The sequence below is a fragment of the Zootermopsis nevadensis genome, unplaced genomic scaffold (genome assembly GCF_977971745.1).
Source record: "Zootermopsis nevadensis isolate Lab colony 2312 unplaced genomic scaffold, Znev_1.0 Znev_ptg000007l, whole genome shotgun sequence".
Lineage (NCBI taxonomy): Eukaryota > Metazoa > Arthropoda > Insecta > Blattodea > Termopsidae > Zootermopsis > Zootermopsis nevadensis.
Genome location: NW_028259139.1, coordinates 15,293,668 through 15,319,453, shown reverse-complemented (window position 1 = coordinate 15,319,453; position 25,786 = coordinate 15,293,668). Strand labels below are relative to the sequence as shown.

At 36.3% G+C, this 25,786-nt stretch overlaps 1 protein-coding gene and 2 long non-coding RNA genes across 26 annotated transcripts; 1 reads left to right on the top strand and 2 right to left on the bottom strand.

Annotated features, from left to right (window-relative positions):
* Nucleotides 1–741: 741 nt before the first annotated feature.
* On the top strand, nt 742–25,371 carry LOC110832469 (uncharacterized). 24 transcript variants are annotated; one of them, XM_087344457.1, is made up of 17 exons: nt 2,374–2,536; nt 3,196–3,380; nt 3,697–3,853; nt 4,843–5,063; nt 7,454–7,557; nt 7,957–8,076; nt 15,505–15,637; nt 15,766–15,891; nt 16,162–16,252; nt 17,165–17,332; nt 19,825–20,048; nt 22,348–22,438; nt 23,101–23,295; nt 23,992–24,143; nt 24,607–24,719; nt 24,834–24,925; nt 25,046–25,371. In XM_087344457.1, the coding sequence occupies exons 2-5, from the start codon at nt 3,251–3,253 to the stop codon at nt 7,549–7,551; spliced, it is 606 nt and encodes a 201-aa protein (XP_087200583.1). In that variant the 5' UTR covers nt 2,374–2,536; nt 3,196–3,250; the 3' UTR covers nt 7,552–7,557; nt 7,957–8,076; nt 15,505–15,637; nt 15,766–15,891; nt 16,162–16,252; nt 17,165–17,332; nt 19,825–20,048; nt 22,348–22,438; nt 23,101–23,295; nt 23,992–24,143; nt 24,607–24,719; nt 24,834–24,925; nt 25,046–25,371. The 24 variants fall into 24 exon arrangements, with proteins under 24 accessions (XP_087200578.1, XP_087200589.1, XP_087200591.1 ...); XM_087344454.1 differs by having other exon boundaries at nt 15,766–15,902; XM_087344452.1 differs by lacking the exon at nt 2,374–2,536 and adding an exon at nt 742–1,751 and having other exon boundaries at nt 15,766–16,252.
* LOC110832543 (uncharacterized) lies at nt 4,267–4,846 on the bottom strand. The gene is made up of 2 exons (XR_002543951.2): nt 4,679–4,846; nt 4,267–4,406 (listed from the first exon to the last, which is right to left on the bottom strand). It is a non-coding gene; the product is annotated as an uncharacterized LOC110832543 (long non-coding RNA).
* LOC147874641 (uncharacterized) lies at nt 16,109–19,793 on the bottom strand. The gene is made up of 2 exons (XR_015533983.1): nt 19,716–19,793; nt 16,109–17,083 (listed from the first exon to the last, which is right to left on the bottom strand). It is a non-coding gene; the product is annotated as an uncharacterized LOC147874641 (long non-coding RNA).
* Nucleotides 25,372–25,786: the final 415 nt, after the last annotated feature.

Genomic DNA, 25,786 nt, shown 5'->3' with positions numbered 1-25,786 from the left:
AAATGGACGTTATTGAGGAAGGTGTGTAGTATATTTTGTAATAGGTTTTGTATAAATATCTGTATTCTTTCTCTACATATGGCACGCTAACTCAATTATGGCGCTTTTACTGATCATTTTTCATCTTTCCGATGTTCACATAGAATTTTAGTTGCGAGAGTCACGACCAAATTCACGTAAAAATATAGAACAGAGTATGCACTTTAAGATGAGGCCTGTTTCGATTGCTAGTTTTTGCTAATGTGAGTGTCGTGAATTTTTTCCAGAATTAGGAGAAATATTTCCGTTGTGCAAAAGGAATACAGATTGTGATGAACTTTATGCTTATATTCTTAAACGATTAGATATTGTAGAATGTTCTCCCGAAAATAGAAACCGTTTAAGAGTGATTTTGATGAAACTGCATAGCATTTTTAATAAAACGTGAGTACAGTGACACTGCAATAAGAATTTCTTTTTAGATAAGAATTCTAACTAGTTAGATGTGAATTTAAATTTGCCAGAAACGTTAGTAGAGCAGATAAAACAAAGGAAAAGGGGTGAGCCATCAACAAGTGCGGTCAGGGGTAGGCGAAGAAAACTTTTTCAAGAATGTAATGATGTAGGAAAACGGAAAAAAATTCAGCCTTTAGTGGAAAATCATGAAGTATCGGCGAATATTTCTGGAATTAATGAAGATCTTATTCACCGATTTTCCATAATTTTGTGCACCTTGTCCTGTGGATACACAGTGAATGTTGAGGCATTTAATAAATATGCCATGGAAACAGCAAATTTATATGTTAATTTATATCCATGGTACTATATGCCTGCAAGTGTCCACAAGATACTGATTCATGGCGGAAAAATTATAGAATCTGCCTATCTTATTGTTATCTGAAGATGCCCAGGAGGGCAGGCACAAAGATGTGCGAAGATACAGACTCGATCACGCCAGGAAATGTTCGCGCGAACGAAATTTCGAAAATGTCCTGCACATGTTACTGGTTTTTCTGATCCTTTAATATCGAATATTAAACAGGCCTCAAGAGCGAGGAAGTCACATTTACCTTCTGAAGTACTCAAATTATTGAAGAAACCGGATATTGATACCGATAAGCAACAACATGAGGACGAGGAATGATACAGCTCTTCGGATGCTTCGGATGTCTGTTCCGATTAAGAATACTGACATGAATAATGCTCTGAGTTAAATATTTATGTATTAATGTTGTGTTTTCGAAAGTAGAGTAGCTTTTATAATTATATTTGTATTGTAGTGATATTTGTTTCTACTAACTTGACTTGAATGCATTATTTTCCCGTATTTAGAGGCGTATTTCGCCCTTTTTACACATAAAACTACTTAATATTTATTACAAACTAATGTATCACACTTTTTGCTGTCAGAATTTTCATTTTCAATATTCAGATTAAAAAAAATCAAATTTCGATTTTTTTCCGGCTAGAATCGTAATCTATCCCACTGTGCGCCGTGAGATTTCATGACAATGAACAAATAACAAAAGACAAATAGCCATATAACAATGCGGGTTTCTGAATGAAAGGGGATAAAACGTTTCACATACGAACTGACGTCTATTGTGCCCTTATTTTACATGATGATCAGCCACGTCGGTAAATAATTATACCTGAAATATTTGCTGTGCATCAAGAGAATTAATCTGTGGACTGTAAAAACGCCGCCGTCGTCCAACCTCAACACCGCGTCACAGAAGAATAACACTCATCGAATACCTTCGAAGCCAGTGGTTAGTAATTTTAAACATTTTTTTTAATTTTTATGTAGTGGTGGCTGTTTTGAACATAGCATCATTGAGTTGTTTTGTTATTGGTCTGAATTCAATGTTATATCCCACGTTTGCTTTATTGTTGGTGGACTAATCCATGTTGATGTTGGCATTGTATTTAGAATTTCAAATACAATGTAATTGCCTGTATTCGGCTCTTAGTTTTAAGTTTGATATCTACCCATGTACCCCGCGTATATCTCTGTTGGGCTAGGTTAGATTGTTAGGGTAGACACGTGTGTCTGCATAAAATTTAGGCTTTCTGGGTGGTCAGTTCTTGGTTCATTTGCATTAGGTACGCACCTGCACATCGGTCTATGACGAATCACTGCACATACAATATTATTTGTTTCATGCAGTGTGCACAAAGTATACAAATTCCACGAAGTAAATCTAATAGGAAGCACACACGTTTAAATTCGTCCCTATAGGGACGAATTTGTATGTCATTTTCGGCGTTCTCGTCTATTAACTTTTGGCTTCTGCATTTATTTAATTCTGTGGTTTATAATTTAGTTTAATTTAGACATTACGCTCATGTCATCAGTAGAACATTGAGGTTATAAGATTCTGAAGAAGTTAATCTTACTGCGTGCGCTCTGGTGGCGAACGTTATCTTGGGGCAGCTGAAACTTTTTCGATCAATTCCAAGCCACGACCTGTGGCTATACTAGTATCCCTGGTTTGAGCGGTAATGGTGCCGTGTTGATGTTAAATCCCAACAAAATTGTAACTTTTTAAATTAGGTGTGTAATACTGAGTGTGGATAATGATTTTATACTTTATTATGTGTACTTGATTTGTAAGAAGTGCGTAATCATATTTGTAACCTTTTTTATTGTCCAAAGCCTTGTGGGAGAACTTTGAATATTCTTTTGTCCTCAATTTCTTCATGAAGCAATTTGACAAACCTGTCTCTATATCTTTCTTATTTCCCTTGTGGGGGATACAGTTTGTCGGGAAACTTGTTTTATACAGATCAGTTATGAATGGAATATTTAAACCTTAGAATCAAAGTATTTTCGGCTAGTAGAAGTAGTGCCCATGACCAGCTTTCATTTTTAAAAAGCCCATTCTGATTAGGGCTTGCTACACAAAGAAATCAGTACCGTATGAATAGTTGTATACATATACTTCAGTAAAAATAGTATAAGTATGTGAGAACATTGTGGAAGTAAAACTTATAAAAATGCAAAGGTATTTTTAGTGCATTGTAGTAAGGTAATGTCTTAAATTTTTATGGACATAACCCAGTCATAAGAATAATGATGAGGTTGCCAGAATGAGGAATTTTGCATTTGAATGCATGTCTCTTGACACTGCAGACTTTAACTGAACCATGCCAATGTGGCATGAAAAAGAGTTTTTATAAATATTTTAAGTCTGTAGTGCTTTGTGTTTTCAGGTGATTATAGTAACAGTCACCTAGGATGCAGCGATGAGGAGGGAAGCGGATTCGGATGGATGATCCTCCACCACCAGAATATGAGTCACCAATGACACCACTAGATGGAAGTGGAACAGAATTGCAGGAGCCATACACCTCTTACACTCCCTACAGCAATCAGCCTGCCACCCGCTGCATACAGGGCATGTCAGGAATTCTTTTCTTTGTTTTTTATTTCCAGTTTCCGCTTAATTTTATTACTTGATAAAGCTTATGTTGCATCATGTCCATGTGTTTGTGTGTCTCCACTTAATAGCTTTATAACCATTTTGGATATATTTATGAAACTAGGTACAAACTTCATCCCACTAGTGGTCATTCTTCTATATGTTTTAATTTCTTACCATCAGTTAGATGAACATGAGAGGTGGAAGTAGTGATATTACCATGCCAGGTAGTGGACATTCTTAATGTAATGGATGTGTAATGAATTATAAACCTTAGGTGCCTATGTTACAGGTCTGATATGTATGGTAATAGTGAATACAGTGAAGCAGCAACAAACGCTTTCCAGCTATGATCAGACAGGCCAGTATGGTTACCAGAGTCCGTGTAACATGTGCACGTGTGTGTGCGGCAGCAGCTGCTGCTGCCCCACCTCCAGCCCCTCCTCCAGGTTTGTACAGTCCGATATTACTCTGGTGTACTTTTTGTTTATCCTCCTGTAATTTATGAACAGGAAAGAAATGCATGTGCTCACTTTTTTGTCTTTCCCACCTTTTAACTTTTGAACTAGATGAGATGTGAGGTTCTTACAGATGGGTATCTTTTGGGATGTGTTGTAGGCAGTAAGCTTTTTTGAAACATAAACTATTACCTACCAGACTGCATTTTGCTACATTCCAGAAGACAGCCATCTTCAACTCTTGAACCAGATTTGAGAATTTTGTGAAATGTGGTATGAGCATCTTTGCGTTGAAGCCATTCCCTTTGTTTAGAGTATCCATGGTGGACTTTTAAAGGTCAACAAGTGATTATTTTATTTTTGTCTTGGTGTTATGTTGGATTGTAGCACTGAAAGAATTAGTCTGGAAATGTGATGGTATTTTATTGTGTAAATTTAGAGTTGCTCCTGAGCTTGAATGTTTATGGAGGTACAATTCGTTGTATTCTTAACTTGATAATATGTGGACATGATTGGTCATCTTCAAGCTGTCGCTATTCTTACCCTGGGGAAAGATCCCAAATACCTGTTAGATAGAGTTCTGAATGGGACTCAATGTTATTGTACTGACTGAGCTCTCCTGGGTGTACTGTATACTTGTCTGAATTTTATAGCTTAAGTTTGTAGCCTATATTAATTTGAGTGATTCTTTCAAGATTTATGACATTTGTCGTTTCATTATATGAATACTGTGTTCGATATTGTCCATTGTCTTAGGTGTATTAGATATTTTGAGAGTTGGCTGTACGCCAAAGACATATTGTTTGTCATATATACCTAGATAATGGATGATGCCTAAGGTAGAATTTGTATAACTAACTGAAGTCTTGTTCTTCCTCTAACATTATTTTGTTCTATACAAGTTGATGGTGTCTAGCTGGAGTCTTTGCATGTTGCTGGTTCAGTGGCTGGATTAATTGTATTGTGTTGTCATATTTCAGCTGCCCCTCATCGCCAATGACATCTACAGTAGTTACTGCACGGCGAGGCGGTCTGGCAGTGGAAGAGCCAAAAAAACGACGTCCTGGAAGAAGACCCATTTCAGAGTTGAAGGCTGAGGATGAGAACAGCTGTATTACATTATCAGATAAGGGAAATGGCTACTCCACAGGAGAAGGCACAATGTGTATCCTGGTTTATCGACACAAGATCAGATACGCAGGTGCAGCGCAAGTTAAAATATTTGTGATCAGTATCTGTCAATAATTTAATTAGTATTTTAAATATAATCACATAAGTTATGAGATCGTGCGAGTGCAAATGGGAATATGTAATGTTATTACACCGAGGTCCTATTTGGTGTTATCCAAGACCCAAGAGGATGAATATTTTGAAGGATCTGGACGAGTGTATCAATAATACTGAATACCCAACACATACAATTGCACAATACATAACCACTAGCAACCAATGTTTGGAGAGGTACCGACACTCAATGCCTTTTACATTCTTACAGAACACCCATACGACCGATCCATTAATTTGGGACTCAATCTTTAAAACAAATGCTTTATATACAGTAATGACAAATTTGTTATGGTGCCAGTGGCCCAGAACATAATGAAAAAACACAGTAAATGCTTTTTTACATCAGATAGAATAATAAGCTCAGGCATTCTGGCATTCCTTTGCATGGATTGTGAAACACTGGTTCAGACCTGAATTACAAGGGTAGTTAAAGGTCTGTATTTTTTGATATGATGCAGGAAGGACAATAAGACAACGCAAATATATCCTTTACCTGGTATTCACTTCGAGAATAATCCACTTGTGCTCTCTGAAGGTGCCTGCAAATACAAGATAAAGTTTACTTCCTAATAATAAAGTCACAAATATTTTATAGTTCACCTGAAAGTACCGCATTTACATCTGATATATGGTAAATGAAATGAAAGGGATCAAAAATGTTTAAATAATTTTCTGGTTCTTATGTTACATGGTGAATCTGCTAGACATCAACACTATAAAGAAACTTCCAAACTCTTTCTGTTACGTTACTGCAATCATTGCTTTTGCCATCTTTCTTATTATCTAACATTACAATAATATGCCATGGGGGGGGGGGGGGGGAAATGATGTGTAAAGCACAAAAATGGTAATTCTGACACAACTTTACAAAGTGCATCGTTCAATCTGTAATTATTTTAAATAAAAAAAACTTAAAAACTATACGTAGTTACATTTGTCCTTACAGTTGTCTTGCATTTGTTTATTTTGGATGGCCATGTTTTCGAATGTATGTTCTGTCATTGGAAAATCTTGTGTTCAAATTACTATATTGGTTAAAAATGATTCTTTAGTCGTATGCTTTTTAAATTTGTTCGTTGAAATGGTTGTTTGTCAAGTCGAGATAACTTCTGGTTTAATCGATGTCGACAGATAATAGTCCAGTTTTCAAGCTCGTCTGACATGCTCTTTTCATTAGTCCATGCAGATGCCACGATAATACATTGGATTAAGCCATGTCTGCTTCGACCCATATCCATTCCAATTCATCAGTCATAATTTGATGTCGAAGTCTGAGGTACAGTCAGTGTCGTTAAATAAGTCATGAATAAATAAAACATAAAGAACTAGAGGATACAGCAGTGCTCGAGTGACCTGGTGTTATATTTCAAGACGTTCTGCTGGATCACATAATAGATAAGTTAGTTTGCTACTGAAATGTTAACGCTCAACTCATGTCTCTGATTTGACAAGACTTTATTTAAAAGCATTTTTAAGTTTTATCTTGCAGTTGCCTGATGAGTTTAATGATGAATATTCTTCACTGTATCAGTGTATTACATGCAATACAAGTATTGATACAAAGTAGTGAAAGCTTATTTTATAATTTTGAAATAAAATTTTGTATAGGTGGATGCTACACGTTCCTTTCAGTTTGTGCATATATACATGTTGGGTGTGAAGGGAGAATCTGAGATGGTAAGTTCCATGAGGTATTGATGTGTGACACCAAAAATACCAGCAATCTGCACAGCTTTATCTGGGTGTGTTATGTAATTGTTGCTAACAGCACTTTACCTTTATCAGAAAAGTAATGAAACCAGTTTCAAGACTTCGCAGAGATATACCCAAAAGTTTGTAGTTAGAGGCTTCCAAGTTCATGCTGTTTTTGAAAATGTGTTTAGTTTTATAGAAACATGCCATGCTGGTGGAAATGAGATATACAGGGTAAGGGTAGGTTTGTGTTATTGCATGCAACGAGAAGATCTTTACAGTTCAAGAGAGAAGTGAAGAAAACATCCATGGCAAATATTGTTTATAGTAGAATTCCATACAAAGAACTACAGATTTTATGTGATTATTTTCTGATCTACCATGATGTTCCTTCAATGTTGATTAGGTTATTTTATTATACTTTTTTAAACCTGGATATATAACATGTTTCCATTTATGCATTGAATGTGACATTGTGGGTGAATATATGACAATCTGAACCGGGAAAGTAATTTGAAGAGAAAATGGTGGCAGATATAAAAATGTAATTGTATACTGTATTGAGTTTGGATTATGACAAAAAAATTATTTGTAAAATTATGTTGATTTCAGAGAGAAGTGGAATTTTAAGTTTGAAACCATACCAAGACGTTAACAAATTATCAGATTATCTAGGGAGACAGAAGTTCATAAAGAAACCATGGCCATAAGATAGGGTAAGGCTCCTTGCTCATTTTCTCACAATGAAATATAGGAAAATATACATCAGGATCCTACCTCAAGATGAGATCTATTAGATAAAATATAGTGATAATGCACCAAGAGGCACTAGTTGTGGGGTAAGTGTGGAGTTAAGATTGTGATGTGTTTGTGTCTTAATTTGTGAGTAATCAAAATAAATATGCACAAAGATGATTTAGAAATTAATCATTACAGCAGTTTGTGCTGAAACATTCCTTTATGGTCCACAGACTTTGCAATGATACTTTGATGCTTCAGAATGTTGGTCTGGAAACATCAAATACCAGTCCATAACAGCCATCAACAGCACAAAAGTACTGCATGAAGACTGAATTTTGAATTGTGTTTGAATACTGTAATTTGTTAAATTGCAGCAGAACATATCTTGGCCTGAAGGGGTGTTCGGCACAAAGGCAGCAGCAGTACATGTGGGTGTGAATACATGAGTGAATATGACAACGTGGCTACAAAATATGATCATCACGCTTTTTCAGGTATGTAGTTGATGTGCTGAATTTGAATGCAGTGTTTAATGTCTATTTTTTTATGTTCTACACAGAAAGTGAACAAAATACTTTCATTATGGTGAAGCTACGTTTGTCCAGGATTATGTTTTGTTTCTGAAATAACTTGGATTTTAGTGAAATTCAGTACTGGGGTTTTGTATTGAATGTTTTTGGGGGTGGTAGTTGTGGTTGATATCAATCTATTGTAAAGCATAACATAATTTGTAAGTACTAAATTTTTTTGAAACAGTTTAGTGTATGGAATTTGGGGCATGATATAACATTCAGAAATTAATAAGAACTACAATCTTTATGAATGATGTTTCTAGTGTGGTGAGTAACAGAATACAAGGAAGTGTTTCTGGTGAATTTTTCTTTTAATGCAGTTTGCTTTGTAACAGTGAATTTGTCTGCAGTATGTGGTATAGACCTCTGAGGTGTGTATACTGTTAAAGCATTTATAAAATGTGTGTGTGCTTCATTGGAGAAACATAAACATTTCCTCAGTTGCATGTGGTTGACAGTAATTCAGCTGTTGAAGACAGAGAAATAAAAGATTGTTACTGCAAGTTGATTCCTGTTATGATGTTTCTAACGAGTTATGGGACACTTGGGCAGACAGCAAGTATTGGTCTGGAAGGCTGTTTTTCCTTACAGAAACCAGAAATTGTTATGGGAGCATTCTCAGAACTTTTGGATACTACATCATACACTGATCATGAGAACATACAAATTTTGCGCATTTTGTACTTGGTAAATTCTTAAATATTTAGTTCAAGGTAAGATACGCAATGTCACAGCTTGCAGCATTGTTAGTGTTCTGCTGTGTACCGGCCACCATAACACACTGACATTCAAAAGACATTGCGTATAATTTAACATAGCAAATATCTGTCACTTTGAACTCAAGTTTCAAACAAAGCAGCAAATTTTGGCATAAATATTTGGAATGTGTAAATGAGACCTTGTATCTTAGACTAGACTGGATATTTATGTTTTCTATTGGGATCAAATATATGGTTCCAAAATTTATTTTGTTATGTATGATAACTGATATGAGCCATTTTATTTTAAACAAAATTCCAATATTGTGGAGGCAATCTCGCAATCTGTCATCAGGGATATTTGTGAAGTCGTCAATTATATTGTCACCCATACCCCTCACTGCCTCCCACATTCCCTGCTTACGGTTACATTATGGCTGAACATTCAGGCAAGTATTTGCTCATACCTTATATTAACAACGGTTGGTGCTGGAATGGGTTCCTTTTTCAAGAATATAGTGTGTTCTGCTTCCTTTATGCAATGAGGGACAGTGTTGTTTTGGTAGCGTGATATAGTGTTGTGTTGGTGTGATCGTGATCCAGTGAGGATTGGTATAGTGCATGGTAAGAAGAGTTAAGAGTGTCAGAGTGGACTGCGTTAAAGTAGTGGGGAGGCGGAATTCTTGAGGTAGTGAAACTGGTTTCAAGCCAGTAGAATCAGTGTGTAAGTGGTGGAATACTGTAGACTGCAAGAGACAGAATCCTTGTGTTCCTGTTAGTGGTGCCGCACAGCAGGCACACAGTACCATGTTCAATGCTGCATAGTGATTGTGTGTGACGGAGAGATAAGCTCAAGGATAGAAATGGAAAGGTGAAAGGACAGATATTTTCAGTGGTGTTGTAGGAGTATTTTCTGATGCAGTAAAGAAAATTAATCAATTGTAATTGCAGCTGCTTTGTTGTGAAATGGATCCAAGAACCCACTTTGTGTTCAGCGATTGTGTCACAACACAATGCCTGTGTTCATGAAGGTTCTACTGAAGGAGACATCACAACATGTGAAACACAAAATTGAAAGAGGCTGATGGACCTGTTCTGACATCCTCATATTCACATACATTTTTCTACAGTGATACATTTTATGGCCAAATGTATGTCTTCGCTATGGGCTGTCTTACTGGCTGTGACATACTGTTACATGAAACACTTTGATTAACCGGTTCTAATACAACTACAACTGAAAACTAGCTCGATGGTTTTCATTTCTCATAATTGTTTAGGTGATGAATGCTTGTTGGAAAAAGAATGAAGTTTGAGGATTCTGCCACTGAAACAGTTTTATTTTTGTGCGTGGCATGTGAAGCTACTGCTTGATGGACTTGCTGTTATTTGCTTGAGCCAAGAGTTCCACCACCGTACTGTACTCACTGAACATAAGTAGTGGTAGTGAGAGTTTTTAACCAAAAAGTCAATCACTTAGTATGAAAATCTTCAATGTATGGCTGAGAATTCAGGAAATGACTACAAATTGAACTTCATTGTGGAAATTTTGCCATATAATGGAGACAAGTGAGTGATTGTAAAATTGAAGTTTTACTGTTTAATGTGTTTAAACTAGTTCAATACTCACATATTTTACATTAATTAAAATTAGCATTAGATTTGAAAGATACACATCTGTCAAGACGTTGCACCAAAACAGAAGTTGTATAGAAGTTACGAAAGCAACCTTAAGCATAATTAAGAAAAATAATTAGAAATGGAAAGTAGTTGCTACTGCAGTCTTGCATTCTGTTGTCAGAAATGTGTCACGTTATTCCTCATGCTGCATTGAATTGTAATTTGCCTCTCCAGAACAGGTCTGCCCAGGTGAATAACCAAAACGCTAAAGTCTGTCATTTTGATGCTTAGAGTCAAATTTTTGTTTTATTTAGCAGTATAAGGTGCAAGGTCTCTAGTATCATAAAATTTGCTGCTTTATTAACAGTTTGATCTTGAATCCTGACAATTCAAGAATTAGTAACTCGTTTTGAAAGTAACAAATTAGTACTTTCTAGCAGCTTAGAAGAGCCAGCAGTTCTCCATGTACAACTGGAACTGAATCTGCTGAAACATGGAAAGGTGGGATGGAAGCTCTCTGAAGGAGTGATACCAACGCACATGAAGGATGGAGATAATGTTAAGGTTACATTGTAACATTTGGTCTGTGGTGTTCTTACACAGTTTACTGCCTCATGCTGGTCCAATTCCAGAACTGAATTTGGGAGCAAAAGGTAAAACTTTGCACGTTCTTGACATGGGCCTTAGGTGGAGGTGAGTGGTTGAGTTTAGGCTGTAGTGCCTTTGCCCATGGAGAAAGAGGCGGTAGTATTCTGAGTTAATCTGGACTTGCTGGGGAAGCTGCCACAGGCTCAGTTTTGGTTGAGTTTTGGGAAGGGTCACTATGATGGTTGCCACATTATAAGATACAGGAGGATCTGCTCAGTATAGCAGTAGGTCTAAATAATGCAAACTTTTCAGAAGAACATATCTTTCATGTTATGGTAATATAGTGACTGTAGTAGCTGATGGACATCGTGCACATTTTCCTTAAAAATTGTGAGTGGACAAGAAATACAGATGTGTTGTTCTGCAATAACAAAATATGATTTGTATTATTAATCATCTGCAAAATACCTTGCAGCTCTCTTTGTCGTCATGTGGTCATGATGCTTCAGGTAAAGAAGTGAGGAACAAACTGGTTTTAAATTTATTTAGTGCAAGTACAGTTTGTTTTAGTGTAAAGTGGTCTGTGATGTGTACATACCTGAGTGTCTGAAATTGTGAGTGCCTTGAGGAAGGCTGTTGCCTGTCTAACAAAGGAACAGTGGCCGCAAGCTGGTTCAAGTCATAAATTGTGTGAAAGCTTAATGTTTGAAGTTGTAAGAAAGCGGTTCAGTGAAGGAAGCAGTGAATTGATGAAAATCAAGATTAAGAAAAGTCTCAGAAGTCATGATTGAAATTCAAGAAAAAAAGTGAAACATTTGAGATAGGAAGATGGCTTCCTTTTGTGTTGTAGTGTCTGAAGGAAGGGGGAGAGGTGTGGATAGAAAGTATGAAGAGGAACTTGAAAGCTGCGCTGACAAATTCTTTCCGGTGTAGAGTCAAATGAATGAAGACGCAGATGCAATTGAAGTACAGTTTGTGTAGAGTTGAGAAACCTACTAAGTAATGGTAAAGTATTTGGGAAGTAATTGGATAAGGATAGATCGATTGGTGGATGTTTGTGAGAAACTGATGGGACTTGGAGAAATCATGTATGGTGTGATTAATGTGCAATGTGAAGTGTGTGATGGAAACCATATATACGCCTAATGTGAAAGGTAACATTGTCTGTTCATGCTGCAAGAAAGATTGGAATAAAATTTTAGATGATCTGATTGATAAGAGTTAGAAGTATTAGGAAGGAAACAGTGTGATTAGAAGAAATGGGGGAAAGATGGAATTTTGAGGTGCAAGAAAGTTGTTTTCTGCATATTTTCCTATAGGTGTCCTAATGTTGGACACGGCTTACGAAAGATTGTCCATGTGAAATTCTTATATTCTGATGAAGCGGATTAAGAGATTCAGATGTGTTCCCTGTCGGAGTAGATTTACTGAACAAGATCTCTGCAGTATATTCTGAACAGTGAGGACACAATGGGAGCTGAAGGTACAGAAGCAGGAGCACTCCGATTGAAAAGTGCCATGACAAAGAAGAAAGGGGAACAAGAAACGGAATGGTCTTCAAGAGGTATATATATGCGAGGAAATTTATGCGTAGAAGAAATCTTTGGTCAGACAAGGGTTATGTAGACTGGTGGACTCCTGTAATGATGCAGATTCTTGACAGAGGAAAAGTAACTTAAGAACTATGGTGGTTGTAGTTTCTGGGTGGATATACAGCAGATGTTTTGAATTTCATAATTTGTCACAAGAAATTGATTCAGAGGTTATGTAAGGAGCAGCAAGAATATCAAACCAAATGGAGGCAGTACTTGGAAAGGATTTGTGCAGTGTGCGGTGTTCAGGTGAATCGTTAGATAGGTTTTGATTTTCGATCAGGAGAAATAATTAACTCAGCCCAGAGTTCTTCCTCCTGCAAACCTCATCATGATCAAAATTTTACAGTAACAACTTAAAGTTCTTCTTGAGTGAACTTCTAGAGGTCTTGCTCACTTGTTTGTGGAGAGCATCTCACCCCAACAGCTACAGATGTGTAAAAAGTATTGAATTCCATTTAGGAAAACTGCCTTCACGTTGTCTTGCTGGTTTTAGAAAACTGAAGTTTCAGTTTCTTTATTTAATTTATTTTGTGCCCCCGCCAAATATTAATTTAGAATTGTCCTAACAGGCAGATACTTCACAGACAAGTTTCAGTTTCATCGTATGGTGCAAGAATAAATTTTATTCTGGTTTTGAAGATGATCTACATGAGCCAGGATAGCTCAGTGACTAGGGTACTGATGCAGACTGCAATTTAGCCACTGGGGCAGGATGTCTCTCTTCCCTGTAACATTAAAACTGGGTCCCACAAAACTATTCAGTGGATACTGGGGTTTATTCCTCTGGTATAAAACTACAGGGCTTGAAGGTACTCACCTCCATCTTGTGCCAAGGTTAAGAACATGAGAAGACACTTTCAGACATAACGCTTGTTCTGCTTAATGACCCACAACAACTTCACCTGTATTACTGTTAACAGAAATGGGGGTTACTGAAAGATGTTTTGTCTGTTGAACATTACAATTTGTTCATTGAATATGGTTGGCTAATGATGTGTGTCGCTCAAATGTAACTTGTGGAAGATAAAACCCCTATATCCACCTGTGCAAAGGTGGTCCTATTTTGAGTTCTGGGTTCTGTGAATGGCATGATGGCTGCCTTCTGGAATGTTGTACTGTGTCCCAGCAGTTGTGAGCTTGGATTGACAAGGTTCTGACTGACAGTTCATAAGTTTTAAGAAAAGTGACTTAAAAGTTTTATAACTTATGCAGTTTTTGCCTCGTCCCTTTCAAAGTTTTCATCATAATTAGTGGAAGTATGCAATAGCATTAACTCTTATTTTTAATTTGGTAATAAGTATGTAACATACACTAAGCTATAAGATATAGGTTACAGTGCAATGACATTTAATGTTTCAGATTTTCATAGTACTCAGAAAATTGGGTCTCTTCTGTTCATACCAAATTATTTGAAGGAAAACAAATTGGCTAAAAATTTACATTCAGTATATTCGTATCTGTACTGTATATTAATTAACTAGGGCATTTTATGTGAAGCATGTATATAAATGATCTCAACCTGCGCTATGTAACCTAAACATATTTCTTGTGATTGTAGGAATTCCATGTAACTGGTCCCATTTGAATTTATTTTAAACTTGCATTATTTTTAATTATACCACTGTGTAACATCTATTTCAGTAGTAACCCTAGGTACCTTTTAATTAATTCTCTTTTGACTTCTGTTTTGAATAACATGTAAAAGTTGGCCTGAGGATGGTACAATTGTACCAAAACATTTGCCAGCATCAAAATAAAGGGACAAATTTTAGAACATTAACCCTTTGAAGATGAAAATTGTCTAAATAGAATTTCAGAATTCAAAACTGTGGAGAAAAAACAAGTCTTCACTAGCACAAAGATTAGCTTGTTAACGTAGTTTAAGAAAGTAGTTATCCCTGTTTAAAGTAAGAATTGTATGAAACTCAAATATAAAATGAGTTACTGACTGTTGAAGCACATGGATCATGCAGTTACCATTTGACTTCATTAGTTTTATGTGAATTGAAGATGCTAGTTACTATACATCAAGGAACACGAATGCTAATAAAAATAAAATAAGAATGTTCCAAATAGCTACAAAAGTTATAGAAGGCAGCCTGTGTTTGCACCCCCCTTCTTCAATGTAAATATTTTTAAGCAGCATTTGTTTCTTGATAAAATGAATGCTACAGGTGCCAAAATTACTAGAATCAGAATAGTATTTTTGATACAAAAAGTATTGAAGTTCTTGGTTAGCTAGTTGCAGGAGTTTATACTCTTCTTTGCATATAAATCCCATCTGGCATTTGCTCTGATAATATTGCTTGTTCATGGCTTGTGCCGTCTTCAAAATCCAAATTTCACGCCGTGCTAATATTTGCTTTTATTTTAATGATGTGGTTTGTTTGGTTCAACTCGTTCCATATCATCTCGATTGTGATAAATATTTCTCGAATTCTACCTGGTGGCATTAATGGGAACTAATACTTCCTTTTGCACTAATACATTTTTTATAAGATCGGCCGTTTGATGTATCTAGTTCCATCTCGTAGTAACCATTGGAACTACTTGGAGTTGCTGATTGGCATATATTTGGGTTTATATGCGCTTAACAGAGTTTAACTTTCACGTTTCCCTCTGTGGTTTAAGGCGTTTTTGTAGGTTGGGTATGTTTGTGACACAAGGTGGCCCTACTTTGAAACGTGTATGGACGTTTGGAAAAATGAGAAAAGTTTTATGCTCCTGTCGTCGCTCAAATTTGATTTAAATATATCCTTACGAAATAGAGTTATACTTGTCGCCACAACGTAAGAGTATGTATGGTCATTCTTGAAATCTTTAAAGATTACTATTGTTTTATTTTGCAGACGCTGTAAATAAGCAGTAGATTATTTCGGAGTTGCTTGCATTGCTGAGTGACATGTCAAGCATCTTTGATAAGTACAAAACATTGTATCAGATTTGTGTTGATACAATACCAACACCAAAAAATGTCTTGAAGTAAGTTTTGGAATGCTTTAAACGGTTAAGTGGAATGCTTTAACTAGTAATGAATTATCAGTATTCAGTACTTTTTGTGATGTACAAAGTAATACTTCACCCGATAAGTGTGATTTGAATTCTCACAGTGGTGAAAATGATGATCATTTGAGTTGGAGATCGATACAGAAGAATGCAAAAGGAAACTGACCAGCTTACTTGCTTCTCTGAGAAGAGAGAAACCAAAATGAAGAAATCTACCAGAACGGGAAAACGTTAGGCCTACGTAATTATAGTATATTTTATCAAGTTTTAGTTCAAATTCTTTCCTTTAACTAACAGACTTAGAGTGCCAAAATTTCCCTTCCTTTTGGCTTTGCTGTAATCGGGTAATTAGTAAAATAAAAGAAAAGAATAGGTAATAATATTTCTGTATTAGAGGTGTTCATATTTTCCTTAACAACATTAACATAGGGTAGCTTACATTTTCTGTACCTACGTACAATTTGTTATTCTATTTTTAAAGAGTATTCCCACTGTTTTAGGTGCTGATGAAGTTACACTAGTACGTGGTTTGCATTTGAAACGCTGCAATTTATGTTGGATCGGAATGAACCACGGACCACACAAGACACGGTAAGTTCATCTTTTAGCATACGATTCTTGCCAGATCAGTGACCCCTCCTGAGTACAGTATTCAACAATTTCATCACGAATTTGTTGTACCGTCCTATTGCCTCTTCGTGGTCTATTTACCAAAGGTAAAAGACCCGTGCTATCTTCAGTATCGTGTCTCCAGGTTCCCGGTCTCACATGTCCTTGTACGTCTTCATCAAAAGTCCCCAGAGGTGTATAAAGATTAGAAGATTCTTCATTACTTCGTAGAAAATTATGAACATGTACTATCGCCATTACTACTTAGGAGGCATTTTCTGGTTCGAGTAGCATCGGTTGTCTTAACACTCGAAAAACCGCTGATATTATGCCGAATACGTTCTCCACTACTGTTCTTGCTCTGCAAAGTCTGTAATTGAATGTTCTCTCCTTAGATCCTTTAGGGTGATATCCGGAATAAACTTTCATTACATTTTGTGAAAGCGCAAATGCTTCGTCGCCCACGAAGTAATAAGGAACTCTTTGAGTTCGCATCGGCAATGCAGCTGCTTCAGGAAAATTTAGTGATTTCTCTTCAATTCTTTGATATAATTCACAATTTCTAAACACTCCGCCATCTGATATTCTCCCTTGACATCCAGCGTTCACATATATAAAATTTTAGTGTGCATCAACCACAGCAAATAATACAATGCTGAAGAAATGTTTATAATTATAGTATTCGCTTCCACTATTTATCGGTGATTGCAGCACTACATGTTTCCCATCTAATGCGCCCAAGCAATGGGGAAAATTCCATAGAACATCATATCCTTGCGCTATAGATAGCCATCCATCTTGGTTTATTGGAACCTGTGACAGACAGACAGACAATGTGTTTTTTTAGTTTTATGTTATTTATTGTATTTTATTTTATTGTATTTTATTTATCAGCTACAAAGTGGGACCAAGGATATACCGGGAAGTAGTGGCACTCAACAGAGTCTCTGCCACAGGTGATGTTACGGAAAGTATTGACAATCGACGGAGGGGCAGAAAAGTGCACAATTTCTACCACTTCACTGTCTCCAACTTGTCAGAAGCAACCTGTTGGTAATAAATGTAATACTTGCATATTTATATTATGAAACAGACAACAAGAAATTTCACACAAAATTAAAGCATATTTATGAACTATCTGCAAACTAAATGTCATTAATTGAAAGTTCTTTGTCACTGGAATCAAATACTGTGTTTAACATATTAATAGAAGCAATAATTTAATGAATTATTATCTGGGAATTACATAATGTCTGTAAAGTATAAATGTATCAAAGTATATCGTTGGAAAAGAAGTTTTCTTCAAAATCTACCAGAAAAGGGGGGCTGTCTAGAAGTCAAGTAAATATTGTATTTGTTTTGGTACTACTATTCTTGATTATGGCTGAAACTTTGACGTAATTCCTTACCTTGTCAATAGCTAAACTTCTAACAGACGAACGAGAATTACACACAGTTTGGTGCCTTTGATACTGTCCACTGTCCACCAGCCATAGACTGGATTTCCCTTTGATCTGCCCTCTACAGGACATGTCTCCAGAGAATCCCACTGTCAGCACAACAGTAAATGCCTTGCTACACCATAAGTTTAGGTACTCCACTTTCTTGCCATTTTGATACCGTTGTTATCATCTCGTACATTATCATGTTGCGGAACAGAAGGTTTGCAGTCTCTGACCTCACTCTTTCCACATTTTTCACAAGTGTTCCTTATTCTCATATTAGTTCTGTGCCTTCTCAGCTTCTTGTGTGTTCACATAATCACACGTTTTTTAAAATCAGTTAAAGCCAAATGTATATTTGCCGAATTCCCAACTCTTCTGTAATATCTACTTCACCGCCAAAATTGAATCAATCATTGACCTGTTCTTTTGAGAGCCATATTGTTTTTATGGTCCATTGTATTGTAACAATTGGTTTTTGGCGGTTTATGATCATAAGTATTTCTGCTGTATTGATATTTAATAACTGCCATTGCATTATCTTTCCACTGTAAATGATAACTGTATCTCGTCACAAGATATTTTGAGTCAGAAGAGAAAGTGATACTCACTCCCTTGCAGTACTCGTGTATAGTGCAGTGTAATACTTCATTCTGTATTAGACACGGATGGTTTCAGCAATGAAGATGGATGTCTTCTGTCATCAGGACGATGATGATAGAGGCACCAAGGACCTCTGAAATGTTGGCAGACTTCTACATGGTGCAGCAACCCAGAAGACTGCCATCTTCAGACTCACTGCCGTGAAAACCTCAAACTCTAAATAGTTTCAGTGATCTTGTTGCAGTTTTCATGGTCACTTTTGATACACCTGTTTTATTCTGCAAGACCCATTTGAGCTTTGCAAGGTGAATGGTAATGCCATTCTTTTCTTCAGTTAATACCTGATAATGACATTTTGTTGTTCTAATGTCAGTTCTTGATTAAGAACTGTTTCTGTGGGGAACTTGAACACCGAGAACTGTTTTTATGATTTTTCTGTGACAAATTGTTTTTATTCTTTGAGCTTATCTGTATCCAGCAGTGAGTCACGCAAGAATATTGCAAAGGAGTATAATACCACACTCTCTTTTTATGACTGCTTATTTGGAGTTACTGTCAGCGGCCAATGCAGTATCACATGCAGAAGAAAGGTCATGGTACATCACAGCTGCAAAATATTTCCCATTTTTGGGTTCTTCTGCATCTTTTGCTCAGCATTAGACTGTGATGTTCAAAATCTTGATCTTATTAAACATAGCGAATGATTTATTTATTTATTTAGTAAAATTGTCGCAGATGTGTCCTAAGGAAACTTTCTTTCTGTTTGCTAAATTACAACTTTCATTCTGTAAAGTTTTGCGATAAATCTGCTGCTCCATTTAAAGTCCCATACAGTATTGGCATTATTCAGTTGGCACACTGCAATAATGGCCCAGTATTTTGTTTGTTATTTTACTGGTGATGGAAAACTGTCGGCAAAGTGTTCAACACCTGTTACATTCATGTTGTTCATATAGTATACTGATTGTTTTTTTAAATTAATTGTCTGGAATTATCCTGGGGGGGGGGTCCTCTGTCAAGTAATATATGAGAGAGAACAAAAGCATATTTATCTGTGTGTTGCATATGTGTAGTGACAGACATGCATTAATAACTAATCTCAATTAGGGGTGATGGATTAATCAGGATCAAATTCTTCATTCCTTACTATATACAGCATTTTCATGTAAAAAAATTAGTGCTGTTATAGTTTTTACTTGAGTAAATTTTTCCTGAAATTTTAGCAATATATTGTTTGTTTACATGTAAAGAGAATAGAAGGGCACTAGGTGCATCTAAAGTATTTATTAAAATGGATATTTGATTTGTCAACTTCTTTTATTGAATACACTGTAACATCCTGGATCTGATTTAGCCATGTGTGTTTAGAAAGAGGGAGATGATTAAGAATTTAGCTTTACCTGGTGATCATGAAACCAAGGCCAGGGGCGGTATCACACTTGAAAAGTGGAGGATGTGGAGTACTGACATGTTCTTTGACACCAGACTTATGTAATATACATGTTACAGAAGTCAGCTTAAACATTCTGCAGGATTTGTGATCAGTCCTTACCCTAGCTGATATCCCAACAGAGATTGGTCTGGCTACAGACACTGAGGATTCATTTTACCGGGCTAGAATCAGCATGGTGGCAGCACTGTCATAATGACAGGAAACTTAAATTCGCAAGGGTTGGCAGCGTTGGAAATCTAGAGCACTTAGCTATAGTAAGCTTTTGCAGTTGGTGCCAGTGGTAAGTTAGTATATTGTATGGTTTTATGTGAATGGCGTTCGTGTGTGGAAGTATGTTGTTGAGAGTGATTTATGTTGTAATAGAATACAGATTTTTAAGGAGTCGGTGGTTTTCATTATAGTGAAGGTTTGCAACTGTGACAGATTATTAGTGAGGTAAATATATATTTTTATTATCTTTCGGATTTCCCTGTTGGCTTCTATTTTACTAACGCTTAGAATGCCAGTTAAGAATTTGGGGTCCCTACGAATCGTGCAGACTGCAGGGAATTCACCATCTCTTTATTTTGCAAAACAGTGGAGTTCAGCGGACTAAAATAACACGCAGTATTTTTATTGATGTGAAGTTCATTTTACTGCTGTAGAAAAAGTTCATGATTATGCCATTTCCTTTGAAGAGCTGCCAACTTAGTTTGTAACAGTGGCATTCATACTGCTACGGTATTCCCTGCGGTGTAAGTAAAGTAAAGTTTGTCCCACTATACGCCATGTAGGCGCTTGGGGTGAGTGGAGGTATAGCTCCTCTCTTCCTTGACCTCAGCACTAGATGGGGGTGAGTGGTCAGCATCACGCCCCGGCCGGCTTTACCCCCGGGAAAGGACCCCGGTACCCATTGTAGAGGAGGCTGGGTGGGCCCCAGAGCCGGTCTGGACGCAGAGGCTAGAGGAAAAATTCTCTGCCCCTGTCGGGGATCGAACCCCGGCTGTCCAGCCCGTAGCTAGTCACTATACTGACTGAGCTATCCCGGCGGTGTACTCATTTTAATCTCAATATGTCATATATTGCTTTCTTTGCTATTGATACATTGCAAAATATTGAAATGTGGGAAGCAGGAGAAAAATATGGTTTCACTTCACTGTCAGATAGTGTTGAAGTATAATCACACATCCACATGCATATATCAGTGGATGACGATGTTGTCTTCTGGCACAAACGGACTGGTTTTTTGGGATGCAGTTCATCATTCTAATAAGGCAAGTTGGAATATCTTATGAAGCCTAATTCTGAAACATTAACCGTTGCTGTTCCATGTAAATCCACTATTCCCTGGCATTAATAAAATGCCCTTTTTGGCATTATGTTTTAGTATGTTACAAGAAATGTTTTATTTTGCTACAGTCTACTGTAGTAGGACTTTAATAAGAGCCATCATTTTACAGTCATTTGATTCCTTGAAGACTGGTCAGCATGTTATAGAAGTGTGTACATCGTGTGTATTTTGTAGCACTGCTTTTCAGCGTTTTTAATACAATGGTTTTATGTTTGAGGTTTTCAAAAGGTTAAATTTATTGGAATCAAGGAAGGTGGCTTGAAAAATGCAATGACAGAAGTCCATAAAACAGTCTTCCTTGAAAATGAAGTTAATTAACTTTGAAGATATTTTGTTGGAAAAAGTTATGAAAAACGATCTTTACATTCTTTATGGGCAAATATCATTCGGCAGTGGCACCAATTTTGAAAAAAATTGAATTATTTTATTTTATTGACTTGTTAAATTTGATCAGTGTGGGGTGAAGTGTAATTATTTGTTGTCCTTTATATTTTCCATTTATTGCAATTGTGATTGTGGTATTTTGGCTCTTTATTTTGTTGTTGGGATATGAAATTTGTTTAAATAGTCAAAATGAGAAGAATACTGAAATGTTGTAAATTTTTTCATTTACATATATTGTCTTCTCTTTTTGTTATTTGTTTATAGAGGTATTTTTTCTAAAAGTGAGTCTAAATGTAGATATGTTATAAAGCCAGTCCATCCTTGTAAATGCTACTGTCAAGGAAGATGCTGAATTAATAAAAATTATTTTAGAAATTAATTTTATTAAATTTTGTATATGACAAAAAAGCGTGAGTTTTCATCACTGTAGAAAATTTAGTGCCAAGTCTTTTAAAGAAAATTCTCAGTCATTAATTTTCAGCACAGAAGGTCCGATGCTAAATACACCATCATAACACCATTAACCAAATGTGTACTAATGTTTGCAATTCCTGGCTACCAAATTTTGGTGATCGCCATAGACTTTTGAAAGAGGCCAAGTCAGTGCTGCCTCACTTCGATGTGCTTACAAGTCAGGTTCACTATAGGACATAATGGGTTAATTTCTTCCATCATTTGATTTTGGCATGGGTACCTGAGTGATAATATAGAACTGCACTCATTCCAGTTCTCCTTGTGCTGAAAGTTCTGTGATTCATGCTGCCATTGCAGTACTAATACTTATCTGGACTGCCTTCCCTGTAAACCCTATTCTTTATTGGTTATGTGTAGTAAATTATGAAAGTGTTATTTTTGTGTTTCTCAGTGACCAGACCTCAAAGAACATGGAAAAGCATCATGACTTGAAATTAACTTACATTTTTAGAAGTTCTAGCAGACAAAAATCCAGTGCAGAGGTGAGATGTAAAATAGTTTTACTGGTTATTAATATCTGTTACATGACGTGTATATATGAAATTGTTTTGTTATTGTCATTCAGATTGTTCCATCAGTGGAAGTAAATTTAGAAATCCTTCAGGCATTTCTATTGCTCAAAGAAACGAACAGAGCGGAACAACAAGGGAATCCCTAAATGTGGTAGACGAAATAACAGACCTGGCTATTTTATTGTTTTCTTTTGATGCCAGAAAGATAAATGAGAGACAAAATGACACAAGATTATGTTATAGACAGTACAGGAGCATTTTCACAGTCAATGTAAATAAAACAGATGTAAGAAGTTGTTTTATTCTGCTCTTTGATTGCATTCCATTAAAAGCGTGACAAATTTTAAATATTTGGGAACAACAATAATTAATCGAAATGATACTCATGAGGAAATCAGGAGGTGACTGTGTTCTGGAAACGCTTGACACTTTTCAGTTCATAATATATTGTCTTCCCGTCTGATTTCTAAGAAACTAAAGATTAAAATATACAAAACAATAATTTTGCCTGTTGCTTTGTATGGGTGCAAAACGTGGTCTCTTACTCTGAGGGAGAAACACAGATTGAAGGTGTCTGAGAAATTTTGTAATTGGTCTTCCATTCTAATAAAGACACATTTTACACATGCCAGTGAGGAGCACATCTTGCACAGACTTGCAATCTCCACAAGTAAAGAGTAAGATGACTAAAGAGCGGTATGTTCGTCTGAACTGTGGAATCGGCGATAGTAAGGACCTGCCTGAGGAATACCTGTTCAACATCTATGATGAGATTGCTGGTCATGAAATCAAGATGAAGGGAACAGTGAATAAACCAGGAAAACAGTGTAAGTTGCAAAAAAACTGTCTTTCTTCGATAAACAAAGGTTGAATATTTATTGTGCAAATTTGTCTTTTTTATAGAAGGTGTAATTTTTATAATCCTGCCGCAGTATCTGCTTATGTTCTCATTTTTTAGTGGTGCTGTTTATAGCAACAGGCCCATTCATGTGGGGGTAGAATCAACATTCTTAACGAAGTAGTGGTCATTCTGAAATCCTGCACAAATTAAAAATGTTTCGTTCAAGGATCACAATAACTTCTAGTCTTTATGTAGAAAACATTACACATGGTTGATCAGTGACCTTTGTAGACAAAAGTTTGCACATATTTGTATAGTATAAATTTAATTTTTGTAAGATTTGAGGTTTTCACAGCAATGAGTATGAAGATTTCTGTCTTCTGGACCGGACTACACAGCGCAACAACCCAGAAGACAGAAATATTAATTTAATTTTTGGTGTAAAACAAAACAAAGTTTCTTTTTGCTATTGAGACTTAGGAACGAGTTATCATAGTACTTTGCATAGTGAAATATGGCATTCTTTATTCTGAAATATCTTATAAAATTATTTGTATACAGCTGATTCTTATTACTTGAAAGTGGAATTTAACTTGGTTATAGGTGATTTGTTTTGTTATTGTCAAAAGTGTGTCTTGATTTTTCTCTCATAGTAATCTCAGGTGATGATTTTTTCTCGTAGTAATCTCAAGTGAAAAGCGACGACGTTTCCTATGGAATGTGGAAATGAAGGTGATCTCTACAGCTGCTAAGAACCCCATGGAATCTGTGAGCCACGTCCAGGCTCCTTTCACATCTGCAGAGCATCTTGAACATGTACGACCAATGTTTCATGTGAGAACACGCATAAAACCATAATGACTGTTTTTGTGAGTCAGTCTAGGTGAAAATATCAAATGAAAATTTGTATTGGAGCATTCCATTTTGTGTGTGTAGTGCAGAATTTTTATTATACATGTGCTGTTGTTAAATTATTTGGATAGAAGTTTGTCAAACCAGCATTGTTTAAATGCTTCATTGTGTGACTAACTATCTGTGTGGTAGAACTCTCCATGAAAAGTAGCCACTCAGATTGTCAGAAAATGTTCCCCTTTTGTGACACCTGAATACTCATTAACATGTTCACAAGAGACTACCTCTGGACCCTATCTTGAGCCATATGAATTCAGTCCACATCCTTAGATCCTGTCTCTTAAAATCTTTTTTTATATATTTCTATCATAAAAAACATCAGGAGCTGTCTGTTTTCTTTACATATTCTGGCCAATTTTTATGTGCATTTTTAATTTTCCCCAAGCATCATCACGGATACGTTCAGCTGAAACATTGGTAACAACCTACAAGACGTACGTAGTGTCACAACCCAGAAGACACCATTGGAACCTCAGATCTCAGCCTGTTTGTTATAAAGTTAGTATCATACCACACTGAATTTAGCGTAATTCACTGATGTAACATTGTCTGCAGTTGTGTTATATTTTATAATAACTAATTTATTACACACAATTTAAATACTTTTTTCAGATGGCTTGGACTGTGATGATCCTGAAATTGCATCCCTTTGCCTTGATGGAATCAGATGTGCCATCCGGATAGCTTGCATTTTCCACATGACGGTTAGCTGATATTCTGTGTTGAAGTTTGTTTTGTACAACACAGTTTCTACAGTGTTCCTTAAGGAGAGCTTATTTTAAGTAATGTGCACTTCTTACAAAGTCATGTAACTCTTATTTCAGCTGGAAAGGGAAGCGTGTGTCCAGGCTCTGGCCAGGTTCACATTGCGTACTGCTAACTCACCTATCACTGCGATGAAGGCTAAGAATATTGATACCATTAAAACTCTCATCACTGTTGCTCATACTGATGGTAAATATTTAAATTTTATTTTAAAAACAAAATGATAATGTGCTGATTGATGCATTACAAGTGACATGATTGGTCGACTGTCTGATATTTGGATCTGTTACTCATTGAATGTTGCAACTGAGTGCCTACCACTTCTTTTTGTATGGGAGGTCCCAGATTAAAATCTCAGCCCAGAGATTGGCTATTGTAGTTGACATTTTTTGTGGTTTTCTTCACTCCCTGCAGGCAAATCCTTAAATTAGGCCACAGCTCCTTACTACCGTATCCTTTCCAGTTCATTATTTTTGGCCATCCTACCATTTGATGCTGTGTAGTATATTGAGCTACTTACAGCATCATTGAAAGAGCCACAACTAATTAGATCTATTACTTCATGAATATTGCAGCCTATTATTTTAAAATACAGTGAAACCTCGATGCATCGTTTTCGGCGGGGGTGGGAAATAAAAACGATGAATGCGGGAAAACGATAGATGCGGGAAAGCATTAAAATTTTTAAAAAAAACAATGTTTCTCTTTCAAAGTTACTTCTTTTTACCAAAAAAGTCTTTAATGGACAACTGGTTTGTCGAAACTTTACGTTTTAGACCAAACAGAGCACTTTCCACGTT